General features: G+C 40.4%; 1 protein-coding gene and 1 long non-coding RNA gene across 2 annotated transcripts in view; one reads left to right on the top strand and one right to left on the bottom strand.

Moving 5' to 3' along the window:
* PGM5 (phosphoglucomutase 5) overlaps positions 1–21,318 on the top strand; it is a 70,264-nt gene that overhangs the window by 14,702 nt on the left and 34,244 nt on the right. The window contains exons 5-6 of the mRNA XM_086866666.1: positions 1,506–1,696; positions 2,605–2,759. Coding sequence (XP_086722792.1) covers positions 1,506–1,696; positions 2,605–2,759 — 346 coding nt within the window. The remainder of the gene's footprint in view (positions 1–1,505; positions 1,697–2,604; positions 2,760–21,318) is intronic.
* On the bottom strand, positions 9,898–14,205 carry LOC111940816 (uncharacterized). The gene is made up of 3 exons (XR_002869707.2): positions 13,366–14,205; positions 13,190–13,260; positions 9,898–13,057 (listed from the first exon to the last, which is right to left on the bottom strand). It is a non-coding gene; the product is annotated as an uncharacterized LOC111940816 (long non-coding RNA).

The following is a 21,318-nucleotide window of genomic DNA, read 5'->3' on the forward strand; positions in this document are numbered from 1 at the left end:
GCAAGTAAGACTGTTCAACATTATCTGACAGAAAACAGATTAAATCCAGCAGACCAGGTTTCATTCTTTAATGGGATTACAAAAACAGACCCAAAAAAGGAGCTAGATAGACTTAGAAAACTTCCGTAAAGCATTTTACCTCGTACAGTGTGATAATTGCTGTTTGAAGTACCATGGTGAGTTCACAGTCAGTTTGAACATACAATTCACTGTGGCCAAGGATTATAGTCTGCATCCAAGCAGTGTTCTTCATCCAGCCCAGTTTTGCTAGGCTGTGTCAAAAGGGCAGATGGTGTCCTTGAGCAATGCAGAGGGAGCAGTGAGGAAGGCACTGCCTCTTGCCATCTACTATACTGGAGAGAATATTACTGAAATACTTAGGAGCTTTTATGTTCAGGTCTGTTACTGACTGTTAAGAATTTTTTACATGTTGTCAAAAACGTGTATAGTCTGTCGTAGGGTTAGAGAAACTGATGCATCACAAACATTTTAAAGGACTTAGTTCGTTTACTTTATTTGCAAGGTGGCAGAATTGGCTTCATGACCATGCATTTTGGTGGAGAGATGGATATCTATAATTTAAAGCACATGTAGATTAAGTGTATACAAATGGAACGTATTTTTATGGCTGTACACACTGGTACTGGTAACAGTGGCAGAAAAAAGAGTAATTTGACAGGAGTTCAATTTAGATAAGAACCTGAATCATGGTATATTTTACAGTATTAGCATCTACATTTTCAGGAAGTTTCTCTCACACAGTTTTACCTCAGGTCTCAGCTGCTCCAATTAGCAAGATTTGGGAGTAAGAAAGGAGAAAGAGATAGCAGTTACTTATGCATGTTTTACCTCTGAGTGACCTGTTCACACCTGCATAAGGGATGCAGAGTGCTCAGGTAGTGACCTTTTAGTCACCAAATACATGTAATAATTACGGTATATAACAGCATAGTGTTTTAGTTGGTCATATCTTTAACAAAATAAAGAAGTATTTTGGAGTTAGTTTTGAGAAAATTTTAATTTATTCTCTGCATGGTAGCAAATAAAATGTAGTAAAATCCTTGGGTGGACAAATCTATTGCAATTTTCACATGAATTGGAATCTAAAGGTAGGTGTATTTCTTGTATGTATTCACCTACTGTTTACTTTCCTTTCTACTACATGTTATTTAGACACATAGAATAGCATTTTATTTATATTCTAGTGAGAAAAACTCCTTTATGTGTATGATAATTTCTTTACTTAATAATGGGTAAAAAAACCCTCAGAAATCTTTCACCATTGTCATTTTCACGTAGAATTGATTATTTTCGTGCTGATTAATTATTTACTTTGAGGACAGTCACATACTCCTCTGTGAAATAATAGTTTTGGGGGTTGTTGCAAGGACAGATGTATAGAATTGCTGAAAGTATGTTTTGTATGCAGTGTCCACAGTGCTGTGAAAAATTTGAATGTCAAGCATACGCTTTTGTGATTGCATGGCAGATTTCTGTTTTCACAGTTATGGGACCCTATGTGAGAAGAATCTTGTGTGATGAACTGGGAGCTCCTGCAAATTCTGCCATCAACTGTATTCCTCTGGAGGATTTTGGTGGACAGCCTCCTGATCCAAATTTAACATATGCAACTGCCTTGCTGGAGGCTATGAAAGGTGGCGAGTATGGATTTGGAGCTGCTTTTGATGCTGATGGAGTAAGTATTTATATCTGTCTTGAGGTTCCACATTAATTGTTGTTTTGTCTGGGGTCAGATATGTGACGTGTAATATAATTTATCTGCTTTTCAGTAACCCATTGAAGCTGAAAGTGGTATTACTTTCAGATACAGATGGTAACATTTGCAACCCATAAATCAGACACATATGTTATAATTTTTCTCTGCAGATGACTGCAAATCAAGCAGAATTTGAAGTCAGGATGAGAATTACTTAAATATGGGGCTGGTTATGTCTTGTGCTGGTATAACACTTTTTTCCCTGGGTAGGAGCAGACAGCATATATATAATACAGACTTGTCACAGTAAACAGTAACAACATTAAGTCCTTTTTTGGTTAACATCATGAATTAAGGGATTTTTAGCTAAATAAAGCACTGATTATGCTTATGCTGATTATGATTATCTGTTTATTTTAATGTTTTAATGTCATATTATCAGCATAATAAAAAACTATGTATTACAAAAGAACTTTCTCCCCTGGCAAGGTGGGAGAAAGATTAAAAGGTTCTGAAGAACAAAAGCTGTTTTCTATTCTCAGTAAACACAAAACGCTCTCCTACTCCCATCACAGTGCATGTCATTGGCAAAAAAGATTCTCCTACACAAGCATTCTCTTGGCAGAGCTACTGAAGTGACATGTAGGAGGCAGAAGCTATAATCTGATCTGGAGCTTTGATTTGCAAGGCAGGAGGGAGTGATGGTGTGATAGTGAAATTATAAACCTTCCAGAATGATGGCAGTAAATTTTTCTGCCCATAAAGGGATGTGAGTAGCCCAAAACCTGGCCTTTTTCTCTCTACCTCCACTTGATCTACGGAAAGAAATTGGGTGTCCTCGATACATGGAATTTAGGATGCTATTTTAAATTTCTTTTCTTCTCCAGGACCGCTACATGATCCTTGGCCAAAATGGTTTCTTTGTTAATGCATCAGATTCACTGGCTATAATTGCTGCCAATCTGTCTTGCATTCCATACTTCTGTCAGATGGGTGTCCGAGGATTTGGCAGAAGCATGCCTACCAGCACAGCTCTGGACAAGTAAGATGAAATATTTATTTGTATCACCTTGGTCATTACATTATTTAGCTCTACTTTTTATTACATAGCAATTCCGAAATTGAAGTCTTTTGATAAGAGCTTCTGATTTCCCAATCTTTATGTGCTTTATTTTTCAAACTGGTTTTGACAAGATTTTGGTTTTACATAGACTAATTTTTCTCATCTTTACTTGCATTAAAATAATTTATTTCAGTCTGGAAAAAGTAAATTGGTAAATCTCATGTACAGATATTTGACTGTATTTTTCCAAAAAAACTTTATTCTTTTTATTAGTAGATAATGGTTTACAGCCTAATCTGGCAGCCCTTTTAATGAAAGTCATGGAAGTTTTAAAAAGATAAAGTAATAATTCAGTACTAAACAAGTATTCAAAAGATCAATACCCTTCCCAAACTGATGAAATGTGAGCATTTTGTGTTAGCAGCTGAATTTTTAACAAATTTCATCCAGGCCTTAATTTTCTGTAAATATCAAGACAAGGTGATTACATATTATTGCATTAATATATTCTGCTTGTTGGCTGAATCAGTTGTGTCTCAATGTTCATCTGGCTGCATAGCTTTACTATGACAAGAGTGATCTGCTGCTCCCCTTAAATATGTATCCTCAGGAAACGGTAATTATAAAGTGAAATGTAGGTTGTGTGGAAAGGTTGTTTGCTGTATTTACAGTTTGCCTATTCAGGAAGTTTAGAAACGTTACTAAATTCAGAGATTGCAGCTCCCTCTAATGATTGACAGAGTCTTTGGAAATACATTCCTTACTTATGGGTAGATAGTTTAGTTTAAAAAATACTGTTAGGTCGTGTTTGATGTGTTTTGTTTATTCTGTTCAGCAGTCCAAAAATCTCATTATTTTTATACTGAAATATGGTATAAAAAGAGTAGAGTTCATTTTGTATATAAACACCATATCTGCATTTGTGTAAGTACTGAAGAAACAATGACACTTAAATATGTTTTTCTGTCTTCTTTTCATGAAGTTTGATAAGTGTGTTGGAAAGCATGAGCTCAAGTCCCTTTCAATAACACTGACTGTTTGAATTATATTCTTTGCAATGTTTACTTGACCTTCTGGCGCAAAGATCATCTCATGCTGGTTACTGCCTTATTTAGTTTTGTGGAGCTGAGCCTGATTATTAAATAAAACTGAGCAACTGATAATGATGGAAGGATATAGGTATTTTCCCTTCCATTCTTACAGACATTTATTGTTATGAAGTTTTCAGTCTGTATCCAGGACACTCGATTTATTTCTTTTTTATTTTGTTCTGTAGTTCTCCTTGTTTTCTTCAAGATTTATGAGTTACATGTTGTCATGTAATTCAGTGTAGATCATGCAGTTTGCACACAGATTCGGTGTTTCTGAGCCCCCTGCCATGGGCAGGGTTATCTTCCACTAGTTGTGCAACTTGGGTAATGAGGCTGGAGCACTGTGGCTGGTAAGGATTGAGGTAAAACTGCCACTGAGTTCCTCAGCCTTCTTCTTGTCCTCTCTAACCAGGTTTCTTGTTTGTTTCTGGAGAGTCCACAATTTTCCTAGTCTTCCTTTTATCACCAATGTACTTAGAAAAACTATTCTTGCTGCTTTTGTCTTGCCTGGCCAGGTTTAATTCTATCAGGGCTTTAGCCTTCCTAGCCTTATCCCCAGCTGCTTGGACAATTCATCTGTATTCCTCACAGGCAACCTTGCCAATACCAGTTCTACCCTCTCTGGACTTTCTTCTTGTGTTTAAGTGTGTCTAGAAACAACTTGTTCATTCATGGGCTCCCTGGTGTTTTTGCATTCCTTCTTCTTTGTTGGGATGCATCTCTGTCAAGCTTGTAGGATGTGATGCTTGAATGTTACCCAGCTTTCTTGGGCCCTTCTTTACTCCTGGGCTTTGTCCCATGGCACTCTATTGAGCAGATCCTTGAAGAGACCAAAGCCTGCTCTCCTGAAGTCCAGGGTAGTGAGCTTGCTGTGTGCTCTCCTCACAGCCCTGAGGATCTTGCATTTTGCCATTTCATGGTCACTGCACATCACATTCCACACCAGCCCCTCACTGTGGCGAGATCAAGGTTCTGCTTAGGATGTCTTCTTCTTAGCTCCTCTGTCACTTGAAGAAAAAGAATTTTTCCATGCTCTCCAGGAGCTTCCTTGGTTGCAAGTGCCCCACTGTATTGTCCCTTCAGCAGATACCAGGGTGATTGAAAGCCCCCATGAGCACCAGGGCTTGTGAATGTGAGGCTGCTCCAGTCTGTAGAGGGCTTTATATATTTGGTCTTCATGGTCAGGTGGCGAGTGGCAGACCATCACTGTAATGCCTCCTGTCACTGCTCTCCCTTTAATCCTGGCCCATAAGCTCTGTGCAGCTCTTTATGTGTCCCTGACTGGTGTGTGTGGGCTGACTGCATGGGTTAGAATGCTATTAAGAAGTATCATAGACACCTTCCTTGGAGGTTCACTGAGCTTTGGCCTGCTTCTGAACCTCAGTAATAACAGTGGCTTCCTCTGGGAGAACTGGATCCATTCCTGTCCTCTGTCTTCTGAGGTCACAGAAGTCTTTCCTGAAGTCTGTGCTAGACAGTGAATAAAAACCACCTCTTTTTATGGTGTGTCCATATTGCGTGGCCACAGTTTAGCCTAAATAATTAAGCTGGAGCTTTTCCTTAGCTCTGTTAAAGAAAAACAAATATGACAACAACTTAAGGATTTAGAAAATCTGTTCCTTTTTCACTTGTGTGCATGATGTGTTGCTTAAGATTTTTTCAAAGGGCATTGTTAAACTTAAAAAAGAAGGAAGCAATAATCCAAAGGACCCTAAGTGTTGCTTAGGAATATGGCATTAGCAAATGGAGCAGTGAATTACAAGAGAATTCACTCAAAATATTTAACCAGTGTTGCATGTGTTTGATTGAAGTGACTGCTGAAACACACTAGTACGTACTGTAGGGAGAGGATAACACTTCACAGGAAACATCTGGTTTAATATGCTCCAACATCAACAGGATTGTGGCAGTACGTCTCCAGACTTCAATTCTCTGGCAATATGTACCCTTAGGCTGGTGTTCCTTTTGTTTTGGGGAATATGAACCTGTGTTCCCTGTTCAAAAATCTATTCTTGTTTCATATCTGATTTATCTGATGCCTGCATAACAGGAAAGGAAATTAAATACTGAGATGTTAGCTAACAGTGCACAAAATGAGAATCACAAGGGTGAATAAAAATTGTTTCTGTAGGAAATACAGAGTTGGGTGTGTGTATAAAATAAAAGTCAAGATGGCACTGAAGAAAAGGGTTACTGAGAGGATACTACTGTGACTCGCATCATCTGAAAGCAAGGCTCTTTCAACAGCATGTAGGTGCTGTATTTATAGTTAGCCTGGGCAGAGCTAAGCACCATATTGTGCTGTACCCTGCCACTTTACATCTGGGAGCCTATCTCTTAATGCAGCTTTGACATATTAGTGTTCTGTCTGCTAATTGTCTGTTTATTGTCTGGTCATCTAGAGATGCTTTTAAGGGGGGCTGCAGTGACAATGAGGGTTCTGGCATGTTTAAAGAAATGTCCTGTTGTTGCGAAGAGCAGAGATACTATGAGCTCTAACCAGTCTGCCGTGGTTGCAGAAAGGAAGCTTCCCCTGGCAGCAACAAACATTGTGGTTTAGAGTGTGGTCCATTTTGTCTGAAGCACATCAAGAAGCTTTGCTTATGTCATACAAACATTTTGGTTGGAAAAGACCAATAAGATCATGAAGTCAAATCCATCCTTCTTACCTCCCTCCCTCCCTCCCTCCCTCCCTCCCTCCCTCCCTCCCTCCCTCCCTTCCTTCCTTCCTTCCTTCCTTCCTTCCTTCCTTCCTTCCTTCCTTCCTTCCTTCCTTCCTTCCTTCCTTCCTTCCTTCCTTCCTTCCTTCCTTCCTTCCTTCCTTCCTTCCTTCCTTCCTTCCTTCCTTCCTTCCTTCCTTCCTGCCTGCCTGCCTGCCTGCCTTCCTGCCTGCCTGCCTGCCTGCCTTCCTGCCTGCCTTCCTGCCTGCCTGCCTGCCTTCCTGCCTTCCTGCCTTCCTGCCTTCCTTCCTGCCTTCCTGCCTGCCTTCCTGCCTGCCTTCCTTCCTGCCTGCCTTCCTTCCTGCCTGCCTTCCTGCCTGCCTGCCTGCCTTCCTGCCTGCCTTCCTTCCTGCCTTCCTTCCTGCCTTCCTTCCTGCCTTCCTTCCTGCCTTCCTGCCTTCCTTCCTGCCTTCCTGCCTTCCTTCCTGCCTTCCTTCCTTCCTTCCTGCCTTCCTTCCTGCCTTCCTGCCTTCCTTCCTGCCTTCCTTCCTGCCTTCCTGCCTGCCTTCCTGCCTTCCTGCCTTCCTGCCTTCCTGCCTTCCTGCCTTCCTGCCTTCCTGCCTGCCTTCCTGCCTTCCTGCCTGCCTTCCTGCCTTCCTGCCTGCCTGCCTTCCTGCCTGCCTTCCTGCCTGCCTTCCTGCCTTCCTGCCTTCCTGCCTTCCTGCCTTCCTGCCTGCCTTCCTGCCTTCCTGCCTTCCTGCCTTCCTGCCTGCCTTCCTGCCTGCCTTCCTGCCTTCCTGCCTGCCTGCCTGCCTCCCTCCCTGCCTGCCTCCCTGCCTGCCTCCCTGCCTGCCTCCCTGCCTGCCTCCCTGCCTCCCTGCCTCCCTGCCTCCCTCCCTGCCTCCCTCCCTGCCTGCCTCCCTCCCTGCCTGCCTGCCTCCCTGCCTGCCTGCCTTGCCTGCCTGCCTTCCTTGCCTTCCTTGCCTCCCTGCCTGCCTGCCTGCCTGCCTTCCCGCCTGCCTGCCTTCCCTCCTTCCCTCCTTCCCTCCTTCCCTCCCTCCCTCCTTCCCTCCCTCCCTCCCTCCCTCCCTCCCTCCCTCCCTCCCTCCCTCCCTCCCTCCCCTTCCTCCCTCCCTCCCCTTCCTCCCTCCCTCCCCTCCCTTCCCCCCTTCCCACCTGCCCTTCCACCACTTCCTTTCATTTTTGTCTTTGTTCTCTTTCTTACCTTCCACATTCCATGTTTTTCCCCTGTTCCTCTTATCCTTCCCATTCAGTGCCCCTCTTCTTCTTCAAATATATACCTCAGGCCATGGGGAACAACGCACCACATTACACTTGTCTTTTTCTTTATTTACTTGAATTCTTAAGATACAAATCCCGCACAGATTTTTTGTCTGTCTTTACTTGTACATTTCTTCTGTATTGTTGGTCATCTGAAAAAGTATGTGCCAGAGGCAGGATAGGCATTGTGTTTCTTTTTCTCTACCTGAACACCTTCTACTATTGAGTTTAAGGGATTTTTTCAACATAAAGGCTTCTCCAAGTCATAAATGTGTCTTTCTGCATAGTTCATACTGCATTCACTTTGTGACTGTGTTTAGTTCAAGTTATGCCAGCCATGACCTTACTCTTTTTATCTTTCTTCAGCAGGATAATTCAGTCTCACTCCCTCTTATCTGAAATAGGCTCACTGTGAATTTTTTAAGACACCTCTGTCAAACTGAGTCCATGTCACATATACGCAGTTTTTAAATTAGATAGAGCAGAAGGACAATTTGTGCTATGTAATGCTGCAGAAGGACAGCTGTATAAAACCTTCATGAATGTAATTTAACATGTTTGAAATATAATGTAAAGTTGGGGACCACTGTGATGGGAAAGGTGTTCAGGATTTATAACTTCTAAAGTAACATTGCAATATTGAAAGTGTCCATATAAATCCTCTGTATACTTATATATATAGTAAAATAAAATATTTTTTCTATAACATCTTTCAAATATGTTCTACAGCTAAATGTTTTATTTACACAGATATGACATAGAATATGAGATATGAGAAGACTTGTAGAAAAAAAACCAACTATCATTACAAGGCACTAATGTTCTTTCTTTAGCTGTGCCTCTTAGTTTTATTTCTACAATGTGCTTGTAATCTAGATACTATACTTTTGTCCCTGAATGTTTTTTAAGCAGTGGAGGTGATTTATCATTGCAAACATTTTCAAAGATATCCTTAGGGAATTGTCTTGGTCTTTATGTTTTCTTTGATGCTGGATTTGTCATGACTATAGCATGTTTTCACCAGTGCAGGCTAGGATAATGAAACACTGGGTAGTCAAGCCTATAGTGGGTTTGCAACAGTCAAATATGCCACACTATAGTCAGGACAGGCTACATTTTAAATGTATATGGAGTAAATGTTTATTCTCAACACTTTACAGGACACCAGCCTTTGGATACTGAAGCGCTTTTTCAGTGAAAGATAAGAATGGGCATACATCAATCTATTGCATACTGTTGACATTTACAGGAGAGAATTAATCTTGTGTTCCTCAGTGGCTGCTCATGAAGAAAAGAACAGAAAATATGTTGGCATCATGTCCTGTGAAATATCAGTAGAATATTGCTATTTTAATAATATTTGAGGATCTGTGTTGTCCTTTATGGATTAATGGCAAGAGATGCTAAGCAATCCCATGGCTTTTTTCTTTTATTTGGCACACAAATAAAAATGGGATTTGAGAGGGATTCCCTGGCCAGGTCTGGGCCTGAAGGCAGGTGTTCCCTGTTGGGAATGGCAGGCTGCAGAGCAGCCTTACACAACACACAGCTCTAACTCTTACACAAAGGTAGTTAGATTCTGGCCTGTGTATGGAATGGACTGCTATAGTTTCTTGGCTTAAAATGAGCAGGTTCTTTGGTTGTGCAGTGTGAAGCGTGCAGGACTGAGCACATAAAGGTATACTGAAAGCTTTATTAATGTAGGAAGAAAAGATGAGTTGAAAACTATGCAGTGCTCTGTTTCCAGCTTAATCTTTGGCTGATAATGAGGTCAGTTTATCGACCAGAGTTAGAGAGATAGAAGATTTGGTGCTTCGTGAGAAAGAAATGTTTTGTAACCTTGATTAACTCCTGTTTAAAAGTATGTGTATTTGTAATTCTCACAAACAGACTTTTGTCTAGGCTTAATGGGCCATATCTGAAAAACTACCTGAGTAAAAGAAGCACTGGAAAATGCCTGGAGCAGGCCTTGCAGTGTGCAGGATTGATGGTGCGTAACAGAAAGTCAAAGATGTCTTAGTATCACATGTCTTATATCTCAAAAAGTATACAGGTACAAATAAACAGCAGGAATTCCAACAAATGTCCTTAGAAAAAGTCCAAAAGTGTTTTAATTAAAACAATCTGAGGAATTTTGCATCACATCAGTTACAGATGACTTTGTGACTACTTAAAGGTTAAAGGCTCCTTTCCTTTCATGGTCTTATGCAGTCTTATTGTGTGCTTCAACTTACAAAGGCTCCCTGGTATATCAGCATGTCTGAACATGTTTTGCTCAGGCTGGAAAGCACAGCTGGTATCAGCCCAAGAGCAACCTCTCCCATCAAAGGATTTTTTGTCAATGGGTGACCTTCATGGAGAATGCTTCCTGCTGATTTAAAAGAAAACTTTTCTGGCACAGAGTTTCAAAACAATGTGTTTTGTTTCTAGGGTGTATTTTAAAGTATTGTCTTCTTAGGTTGTTTAGAAATTAAGAGGACAGTAAATTATTGTTTAGATTCTGTGTTTTTTGAAGAAGATCACAATAAGACTGGGAGAGCCAGAGGACTTGAAATTATTTTAAGAAGTTTGAGAGTCCTGTTAGACTAGATTGTACTTTAAGTAATAGTCACTTGAAATGTTATATTAATTTTGAGGGAGAAGAAACATTGTCTCATGTTTCCTTTTGTGGGGAAATGAAAGGGACCTAAAATCTTTCCGACATCAACAATTCTTTGATTCTGTAATGTTATTAATGTCTTGTTTCTCACATGTAGTAACAGACTATACCTATGGCATACTATACGTCCTTCTTCTTTTTGTATTTTTTCTATGAACAATATCATATACTTGTGAAACTGCTTTCTTCCTTTCCCTTCCCAAACAAGTCCTACAACCAAAAAGAGCGCTTGCTAATTTTCAGTCTCTGAAATGTACAGAGCATTTTGCAGGAGAGAGAAAGGAAAACTAGTGTAAGCCAGGCAATCCAAATCTAAATGGCATCCTTAGGGAGCTACTAGAATAAATCTAGTATTTAATTAGGTCTAATCAACCTAATTGCCTGGCTCATAAAATGATGGGGTTGAGATAGTAGATGTCATTTACTGTCATTTTTACAAGGCTTTTGAAACTGTCCAGTGTTATTCTTGTATCCAATTCAGGATTTTTATGGTTTGAACAGGTGGAGATCTAGGTAGGTAAAAGTCTGGTTTGATGCTCAGACTCATGGACAATTAACTAATGAACTGGTAAAAAGTGGGGTACTGCAGGGGTCTGTTCTGTGACCTGTCCTGTTTAACATCTTTGTGAATGGTCCTTAGGGGAAGATGGAGGACACAGTTTGTAGATGACACTAAGTTGTGTGTGTGGTGCCTGTTCATGTGCTGGAGAACAGAGCCAGCAGACATAGAATCATCAAGGTTGGAAAAGACTTACAAGATCATCCAGTTCAACTGCTCATCTGGCACTGCTGCTGTTGCCCCTAAATCACTAAACCAGATCCAGATACCTCTTGAACATATCCGGGGATAGTGACTCTACCACCTCCATGGGCAACCTATTTCAGTGCCTGACTACTACAACAGTGAAGATATTTTTTTTCTAGTGTCTAATCTGAATATTCCATATCTTAGTTTTAAGGCCATTTCCTTTGTCTGCTCACTGTAGGCGCAGTAGAAGAGACCAGCCCCCTCCATATAACAACCTCTTTGCAGAGAAATTGTAAAGAGTGATTAGGCCTCCCCTGAGCCTCCTCTTTTATAGACTAAACAAACTCATATCCCTCAGACATTCCTTATATGACATGTTTACTAGATCCTTCATGAGCCTTGTTGCCCTTCTCTGGACGTGTTCCAGAATCTCAAAGTCCTTTTTGAAGTGAGTGGCCCAAAAATTGACGTAGTATTCAAGGTGCAGCGTCACTACTGAGGCATACCAGAGGATGGTCTCTGCGCTGGTCCTGCTGGCCACACTGGTTTTGATAAAGTCAGGGGAACCTGGACAACTGGCAGGAATGGATGGCGAAGACCTAATGAGATTTGGCAACGACAGACTGTGAATCCTGCCCTCAGAAAGGCAGAACCCTACAGTCATGCAGACTGCAGCAGAGGAACTGAGGAGCAGCTCTGCAGAGACAGGCCAGCGTCCTGGAGGACAGCTGTCTGAAGTTGTGTGCTCTGGAATCAGAAGAGGCCAGTGACACCCTGGGCTGTATGAATAAGAATGTGGTGCAGAGAGTGGGGGAAGTGATTCTCTGCTATCATGTGTGAAACCACTCCCAGATACTTGTGTTTGGTTTGGGGTCCCCACTATAGGAAAAACATCAGTAAAGAATAAGATGATCAACACAGATAGGGGTTGGAGCACAGGCCCTAAGAAGAGAGGCTGGGGAACTGGGTTTGCTCAGCCTGGAGACGGATGGATTCTCTGGTGGGACCTAACAACAGCTGCCCATACTTGGGATGTGGTTGCCCATGTGTCCTGCCCATACATGGAGTGGCTGTTGAGAGCCAGGCACTTCCCAGCTGTGCATGGTGGAAGGACAAGAGACAAAGAAATTTGAAAGAATCAAGTCCTGTGCGCAGGATATTGCACTAGAGACCTTCTATGGTCACTTCCAATCTAAATTATAGTACTGTGTCCTTATAAAGAGACCTTTGCTGGAAAGCCCTTACACCACCAAGATTGTTGAGCCTGCCTGCACCTTTGCACTCTTGTAATTGCCATGTAGCAGTTTTATAGAAAAAAATTATGTTGCCTTATATTATTTATTTTTTTATTTTCTTCAAAACTAAGGAGTTGCCCATCTGGAGAAACTACATTGTTTCTGTCCTGATCATTTTCTGAGCTATCCTGCTGACTCTGCATCAGAGGATGGTAGTATTATAGTACTCAGGAGGTGAAGAAGCAGCTAGGGAGGCAATCAGTAACTTTTGATATGTACCTAAAGCCATTCTTTCTGTATTACTCAGATAATTCAGAGTACTGGTAACCCAATTTGAATTGCAGTCAGTACAGAGTTTTGTAACACATGTAGTGGATATATTCACATCTGGTTTGCATCTTTGTCAATGAGCATAGGCACTGTGAACCAGCTGACTTCACTCGTAAGTAAGGAAAGAGTAATGAATATGAGACATGTATCCCTGAGTTAATGGAGGGTATTTTCCCTGTGCTTAGTTCATAGGATTATTGTATTTCCGGAAAGAGACCATGAGTCTTGCCAGTCTTCAGTTATGACATTTTTGAGGTGCACCTCACTGAGTATCTGCAGAAGAACATAAAGAGAATACCTCTTTATTACACCTTATAATTTATCATGCCATTTTTCTTCTCTTTTCTAAAATCTTCGTGACAGTTTCTGTAGAATTAGAAGTCTTACAAAGCATTTTCTCCTTACCTTCATAGACCTTTGTATTGCTGAAAAATCCATGGGTTCTGTATGCAGCAGTCATTGTGCAGGACTTGAGACTAGAGCAGAAAAGAGCAGGGAGGTGAGAAGGCTTTAAGTATTGTTTTTCCCTTGCTCATGCTTTGGGATTTTTTTGTTTTCTGTAGTTTGCATTCATTACAGACCTGGCTGATATTTCATTGTCGGACTAAACATGAAGTTTTTCCTTAATGAGACATGGTCCACTGCTAAAATGCATTTCTGTCATTTGATGTTCGGGTGTGTCTTATATTCTTAGGCAAGTTTAGTTTTCCAGGGGCCAGCTTGCTTTAATCTGCCTTTTTGTTTGTTTCTGTTATTTCCATGCATTAAGAAGATTGGTCTCCTGTCTTACTCAGGAAACCATCAACAAGTCAGACTGTTAACACAGTATATTACAGCATAGCAATGACAGCTGGTTTTCTGTATGTATATTTGTAAAACCCTGCCTTTGCTTGCAGAGCGTAGTTCGTCACAGGCCATGCTGTTGGGAATGGGGCAGAGACAGGCTGACTAATACTAAGTCAGTTGCTGTCTGTGTACAGGGTCTTTTCTAGAACAAGGCATGATCTTGCTGCTGCTGAGCCATGGCAGGATTTGGAGTCTAATATAAACTTGTAACTTTTAAAGGAATTTCATTTGTTGTGTAAAAGTTCACAGAATGCTAGAAGTCACCATATCTGATCACTGTGCATTCTCCTTGTCCTACTGATGAGAAGTTAACTTACTCTATAGCACATGAATGCTGAAATAATAATGAAAAGTGGTTCTTGTATCTCAGCCAGGAAGGGCATGAATAACCCTAGGGATTACTGCAATACATCTGGAGAGCATGGCCACATGCTTTCCAGCTGGTTGGACTTTTCTTCATTACTACTGTGAACTCTGCAATCAAACCTCATTCTCTGTGGATATACAGTACATATGTGTGCAATTTGTCACTGGAACAGGCTTTCCAGGGAAGTGTTTGCAGCACCAAGTCTGTCAGAGTTCAAGGAGCATCTGCAGAATGATCTCAGTCATATGGTTAATTGTTAGGTCATAGTGTGAGGAGCAGGGAGTTGGACTTGGTGACCCTTATGTGTACTTTCCAACTTAGATATTTTACAATTCTAATTTTACCTCACAGGGACTCTGAGCACTATGCCAGCTGGTTTTATTATGTGAAAGACAAAATTCAATTGGGATATGTTGCTGCCAAAACACATCTCTCTCTCATTATACTCACAGAAATGTGTGTGTTTGCTAGATGTCTGTAGCAAAACAGCTTTTGTCTCTTGCTTTATCCTTTCTTCTAGCCCAGCCATAGCTGAATACTGTACATGTCAACAGCTGTTTCTAATCATTCTATTAGAGCTTGTGTGAAAAGGACAATGAGGTTTTCATAAAGCATGGAGTCACAGGCACACTGTCCTGAAGGTTATACTTCCTTTGGGAGTTGACTCTTGAAACATTTGTAAAAGAGGGTGCGAAGTTATGTGTTTTGGATCTGAATCTCAAACTGATGACTAAAGCAACATGAGACAGCATTTGGTATGGAACATCATGATGGATACACCTGTTAACATCCCACACACTGAGGAAAGCAACTCCCTAATAAGAAAGAGTTACACAGACTGCATCTTATGCTAAGCTTTCCAGTACATTTGTAACGAGGAGAAACAGTTGGAAACAATATTAGTTGCTGCAATAAGTTTTGTTTGAAGTTATCATACTTGTAAGTTTGGGTTTGTGGAAAAGTACATTTTAAAGGCAATTATGTCATTTTCACAAACTTGTGTATTATACATGGAGGGGTGTGTTACTTATGTTAAAGCAAAGATATGTTACACATATATATCATTTGTGACTGTAATGCATATATAGTTTTTTATCCTAACTGGTTTGACTGGGAACCCAGTGAGAATTTTCATGTTTACATCACTTTTATCAATTAGATAATTTGTTTGAGTTTATGAGAGGAAGTATGGATTTTGTTGTTGATGAAAATCACTATGGTTTTGCTGTCCAAGTAGTATTTATTACCACTAAAGCAACATCATAAGATTGCCAGAATATTACAGAGTGAACTAAGCCATAGTCTGTAAATTTCCTTAAAAGATTGCTCTCTTTTGTTTATTTCATTTGGCACTATGGATCTGAGGTATGGTATATGTAGTTATGGATGGTTTGACTGGCTTGCAGAATCTTTCTGTGATTCCAGAGAGGAATAATATAGATATAGCAAATGTCTCCATACACTCACTGCTGAGTTGTGTTAGGAAATTAGCTTGGTCATAGCTCTATTTGTTAATCGTAGAATTAATTTCTTTAGGAAATGCTCCTGACTGGCTGATCACTCAGTGGTCAGTAGTTTTATCTCTTCAGTCATCCAGTGTCATGTTTTTCTCAGTATCTTTCCTCCCAAGTGCAGATTGATTTCTTAAAGATGGAACATGATGGGATTGTAAAGATAGCTCCTTTGTGGGCCAGTCAGCATTGGTTGCTGGCCCTTGGGCAGTGGTCCACACCAGGTCTGAGGTCTTGAGGCTTCCAGAATCAAGAGCTAATTCTACATCCCTCCTAGTTAACAGAATCTTAAGTAGGTTGTTCTTCAGAAACACAAGAAATTGTTGTCTAAAATAAAATTAATGTGGTTGCAGGAACATTGCTGTGATCTTATAGATCCCTATGAGTACTTTCTCTTGTTCAAATGAATCAATTCCCTATCAGGTACAACTCAAGCTCTATTTGCTTCTTTTTGTCAGATCTCTGCACAAATAAGGTTTGTTTTTCTCCATCATTTAGAAATGCTTAAGATGATTGATTCATTCTTGCTTTTGCCAGTTAGAGGATTTTACTGACATTGTTTTTTTCTTTCACTGGGAAGAGTTGTGGAAAGCCTAGCAGTAACTTTTCTAGAAATTCTTCAAATGAATCATTCAGAACATTAAAATTTGTTACTAATGAATGGATGAGAGTATTGGCAATGTTTTAGCATATCTAAGAGTATTTCCATACCTGAGGCAAAACAGGCAAGGAGTCTACGGTATTTTCTCCTGTGTCTGTTGCCCATGCTGCAGAGCTGTTTTACCTGCTCCTTATTTAATTACTTACCTTTAAATCCTTCAAACATTACCCCATGGTTTGGGAGAGTGCTGGACCCAAGTTAGTGGAATCTATATGGGCAGAGTCTCAATAAGGGGAATTAATTTCTTAACATTCAGTAGCTGTTTATTCTAGAAGATATTCTTTCCTCATGTGAATCTGGCTAATTAGTGTTTCTCCTGTAAGCTTTGAATTCCACGTTTGGCTACAATTAGTAGTGATGACTGATACGTGGTCAAACTAGTTGGTTTAATGGACTTTAAGTACAATGTTAGAATTTTTCCTCTAGAAAATAGAATTTTCCTATTGATAGTTCTGCTTAAAGACAAAGGAGAGTCTTCAGGGGCTAGACATGAGGAACCCATGCAATCTGTAGTCTCAGCAGAGATAAACTCTCAGCTAGGTGTTGTTATACTACAGAACCATTTGGCTTCTTTACACAGTGTGTAGACAGCATCCTGTTTTTCTGTATAGATTAAAAACAATCATGAGAAATCAGAAGCAAGAGGATGAAGACATCCATTTTGTACTTTGAAAGTGCTTCTTCCCTCCTTTTTAAACAATAAACATTCAAACTTATTTTTATTTACACAGACCTATTCACCTTGGCATAATTTTTTTTTTTTCCCTCTTCTCAGGGAGTGGTATTTCTGTCTGTAAGGTACTGAATTTGTTAGCAGATTTCTTGGAAACAACTCTTACAGTCCACATAACTAATCTTGCTTTATAATGGGTGTTTAATACTCAGTAAAGCAAAATAGTTGACATTTTCCTCTTGGTACCAGTTCAGCAACATAATTAAGCACATTTTACTTCTTGGCTCATGAGAACCCCTAGAGACTTGAAGGGAAATAAGAAAGTCTTTTGTAAAAGTTTATTTAAAAAATAAATGGATGGAGAATATAGAAAAAAAATAAGATCTGCAAAAAAGTACTGGTTTTTCTATTACATCTTTGTTTTTTTATTTTCATCCATTTTATTATGTACTCATTTCTTTCTGGCACTGAACCCTTGTATAAAACACTTGTTGTCCTATAAAGGAGAAATTGAAGCTGTGCTATGTCTGAGTAAGTATCTCCCAGCACAAACCTCCTAGGTTGCGTCTCTTCATAAATCTCAGTATGGGAGGCATGCTGAAGCTGGGCCAGAAGGATGTAAGACGTGGAAGGGGAAGAGTGCTGAAGAACACAACTCAGAAGACAGGGCTGCATATCCACAGACAGTACTGTAGTGTGAAATCATGTAAAGCTTGTGAACATTCTGAGCACTGCTGCAGTTAAGGAAGATACTGATTCAGCCAAGCCTGAGTTTACACCTTCTTCTGGCAGTGCAGTGTGTTTTGTGGAAGCCCATATGTCCACATGGTATCTATGCAGGGCAGTGCAGAGATACTCTGTAGAGTCCCACTGCTTGTGTTTGTGCCAGCAAAGCACCAAACATGGCCTGTGAAGGAGACCAGCCAGCAGGAGCTCTGTGCCGCACTGATGAGCTCAGACTGCTTCCTGCTTAATAGGTAGCTCCTTCACCCTGAGCTTATAAGTACCTGCACCATGCTGTATTGCTCAGTGTAGTGTTTATTATTCACCTTCAGAGGTGCCGAAGGTGGGTCAGTATCCAGCAGCACTTAAATCTCTAGTGTCTCCATAAAAATTTTATTAACTTTGTAGTCTTGCCCCTGAGGAATGCTGCAAGCTTTTTTCTTGTCTCCTTTCTTGTTTATTCTCATCTTGTCATGTCTGTGTTTTCCTGCACACACAGCAGAAAAGAACACTATTATAAATATCGTACTTAAAATAAACCCTTGCTCTTAGCAAACTCAGTCCAGTTACAGGTATTCAGTTTGACAGTCTGGATTATTGTAAACACAGTTGATTCGTTCTGAATTTTATCATTAAGTGGAAGGGAAAGAAGAGATAAGTGTTGGTAGTATGATTAGTTCAAAAGGGTGAACTTACTAATAGTTTGGAAAAAGAATTTTACAATCAACTTATTCCTAGTAAAAGGTAACTAAGAGTCATTTCTTGAAGCTAAAAGTGAATTCACTTAAGATTGGATTTCATTGTTTATAATGAGAGCACAAATATTTCATCTGAAATTAAGGGTTTTGCATTATGAATAAATTAACTTCTATTTTCTAAAAAAAAAACTATAGGAATATTGGGTTTTTGCTTTACCTAGCAGTGTATTTAATACAGATGAACAAGACAGTACTTTTTAGCAAACACCACCTGTGTCAGTATTTATTCAATCAAATTTTATTATTATTGTACCAAAGGCTGTTGTCTGTGAGTTACATCTATTTTTGATTCCTTTTGGAAGATCTGCTCCATGCTAAAATCTGTGATTTTTTTAAAAAAAGCTGACAGAGAGGTTTAGGTTGTGATTTTTTCATTTTCTGGAAACTGCAAGGAAGTGTGTGTTTTGTAGTCTGAGCTAGTATGCTTTCATGCTGACAGCAGAATCCATACCATAATAGTCTGACTGAGCAGAAGCAGATGCCATAGACTTACTGGCCAGTTTCATGTCTGAAATAAGGGGCTTCTCATAAAATCCATGGTGGGATTTTTTTAAGGGTGAATTTTTTCAAAAGGAGGGATAGCTCTCAGTTTCTATATGTACAAACTTCAGTTAAATTGAATTAAACGCTTAGCTCTTCAGAGAACTGCTTTTTCCCATGGAATCTCATTGCTAGAACTCTATATTATTGTCCAGATTTCAGAGGGGAACTTAAAAGCCAAAGTTATACTTAAGGCCTTAAAACCTAGGCCTGCATATGAGGATTCTGCCAGTGTAACTTCCTAAAAGTGATTTAACTTTCTGGAAAGCAGATATTCTTTAGTGCTCCCAAATTTGGGATGATAACAATCTCAGTGTAACATATATGTAACTTCCTTGCCCTTGATAGTTTTAACACTGGCAGTAATTTCATATCTTGATCACTACAGCAATGACCTATTTGTAACACCTGCAAATGTGAAGTGATAAATCCCGGCTTTGCATGTCATCTGCTTCATCTATTTTTTAAAAGTGTATTTGCCATCCCTGTTCACCAGTGAGTTCTGCGTCAGTGGCAGTTCACTCCATCACAGATTAGTGAGACTAGAGTACAGTGTCCATCAAAAGGATTCTTGCACCTTCTGCCCATAGTGGACAGGATTATCACATGAGTTTTGAAGGCAAAGGCAGACTCGGCAACGAGCTGTGCTGGCTATTGTTACTTTGCTCCCTGAGGAGTAAGGAAGAGGCAGTGGCTTTTGCAGTCCGTTCTCAGAAATTCGAAGTAGAGCTGTGCTGCAGCTGTTGGCCTGCTTACAAATGCATTTCAGTTCTGCAGTGCTCCCCTGTATATGGCTATGTAGTTAGGCATGAATTTACTTTTACCCTCTGGGACAGAATCAGAAAGTTACCTGTGGGGAATGGGACACAAATTAGGTTTCCATTATTTTATAAAGTGTCTCAAGTACTTTTAAGAGTGCTGTCTTTTTTGTATGCACAAGGTGCTTGTAGCATTTGACTGAGGTCCTGCAGAGCCAGGAAAACTTGATGGTATGAAATACAGAGCTGCATGTTCACACCATGACATACAGGTGGCAACAAGGAATATGATTGACTGTGAGGCCTCACTGTGGATATTGGGGAGCCTGAGTTCTGTGGTGAGTGTTTTAATCTTCCTTCTGATGGTGCAAGTCTGCTGCTAAGGAAGACAGATGAAGTTCAATGAACTTCAGGAGGCCAAAGGGAGATACTAAGCTTTACATTTGTTTGGTTTAGAGGTTTAAAGCCAAGTGTCTGACTTTCCACACAATATTCCTTGGGTATGGTGGTGATTGTGCTGAAAACGAGTTCCATGTAGCTCTCTTCTATGAATCTGTAGTATTGCATGACACAAGCCAGGTAGATTGTATTCATGGATTTATTAGGTAAACTGAGCAAAGGAGAAGCATTACTGGACCTGGACTAGTGTGGATGAGCTCATTAGAGAGGTTAAGATTTGAGACTGACTGGAATGTAGTGGCCATGCCTGGGTTGAGTTTATGATCCCAAGGAACATGGGCCTGGCAAGGAACATAGTCTGGATACTGAGCTTTAGAAAAAACAACTTCAATTGTTTAAAGAATTAGTGAATATGATCCCCTGGGAAATTGTCCTAAAGGACCAAAGAGCAGACCATAGCTGGCAACTCACTTTTCTTTGAGCACAAGCACTTTCCATCCCAGTGTTTAGAAAATCAAAGTGTGCAAGACAGAAACTGGTGTGGCTGAGCAAGGATCTGCTTCTCAAACTGAGGAATAAGAAGGAAGTGCATAGCCAATGAAAGCAGGACAGGTGACCTGGGAAGAGTACGGAGATGCCAATTGGATGTGTAAGGATAGGTCAGGAAAGCTAAGGCACAGATGGAATAGGACTTGGTAAGGGATGTGAAGAATAACAAGAATTCTAACAGTATACAACTCAGAAAATGAAGGCCAGAAAATAAAGGCTGTGGTAAATGCAAAGGAAGAATGGTGAAAACAGAACTGGAAAAGTCTGAGGTACTCAATGAGTTCTTCACCTCAGTCTTCACTGGCAGTCAGGCTTTCCACATCTCTCAAGTCCCTGAACCTGGAGGTTTCCAGGTGGGGACTAGGGGAGTAAAGTTCTTACCGTTGGCAGTGAAGAGCAGGTGTGATATCACATGATGAAACTAAATAGGTGCGAGTCTATAAGGCCCGATGAGATGCATTCCAGGGTCCTGAGGGAATTGGATGATATTTTTCCCAAGCCATTCTCCATCATATTTGAAAAGTTCTGGTGGTCAGGCAAAGTCCCTGAAGACTAGAAAAAGGGAAACATCATGCCTATTTTTAAAAAGGGGAGAAAGGAAAACTGGGAACTTCAGGCTGGTAAGCCTCGCCTCTATGTCTAGGAAGATCATGGGGCAGATCTTCGTGGAAGCAGTGTTAAGGCAAGACAAGGAGGTGATACAAGGCAGCCAGCTCAGATTTACTGAGGACAAATTGTGCCTGACCAAC

The sequence above is a fragment of the Cyanistes caeruleus genome, chromosome Z, assembly GCF_971803275.1.
Source record: "Cyanistes caeruleus chromosome Z, bCyaCae1.hap1.1, whole genome shotgun sequence".
NCBI classification, from domain to species: domain Eukaryota; kingdom Metazoa; phylum Chordata; class Aves; order Passeriformes; family Paridae; genus Cyanistes; species Cyanistes caeruleus.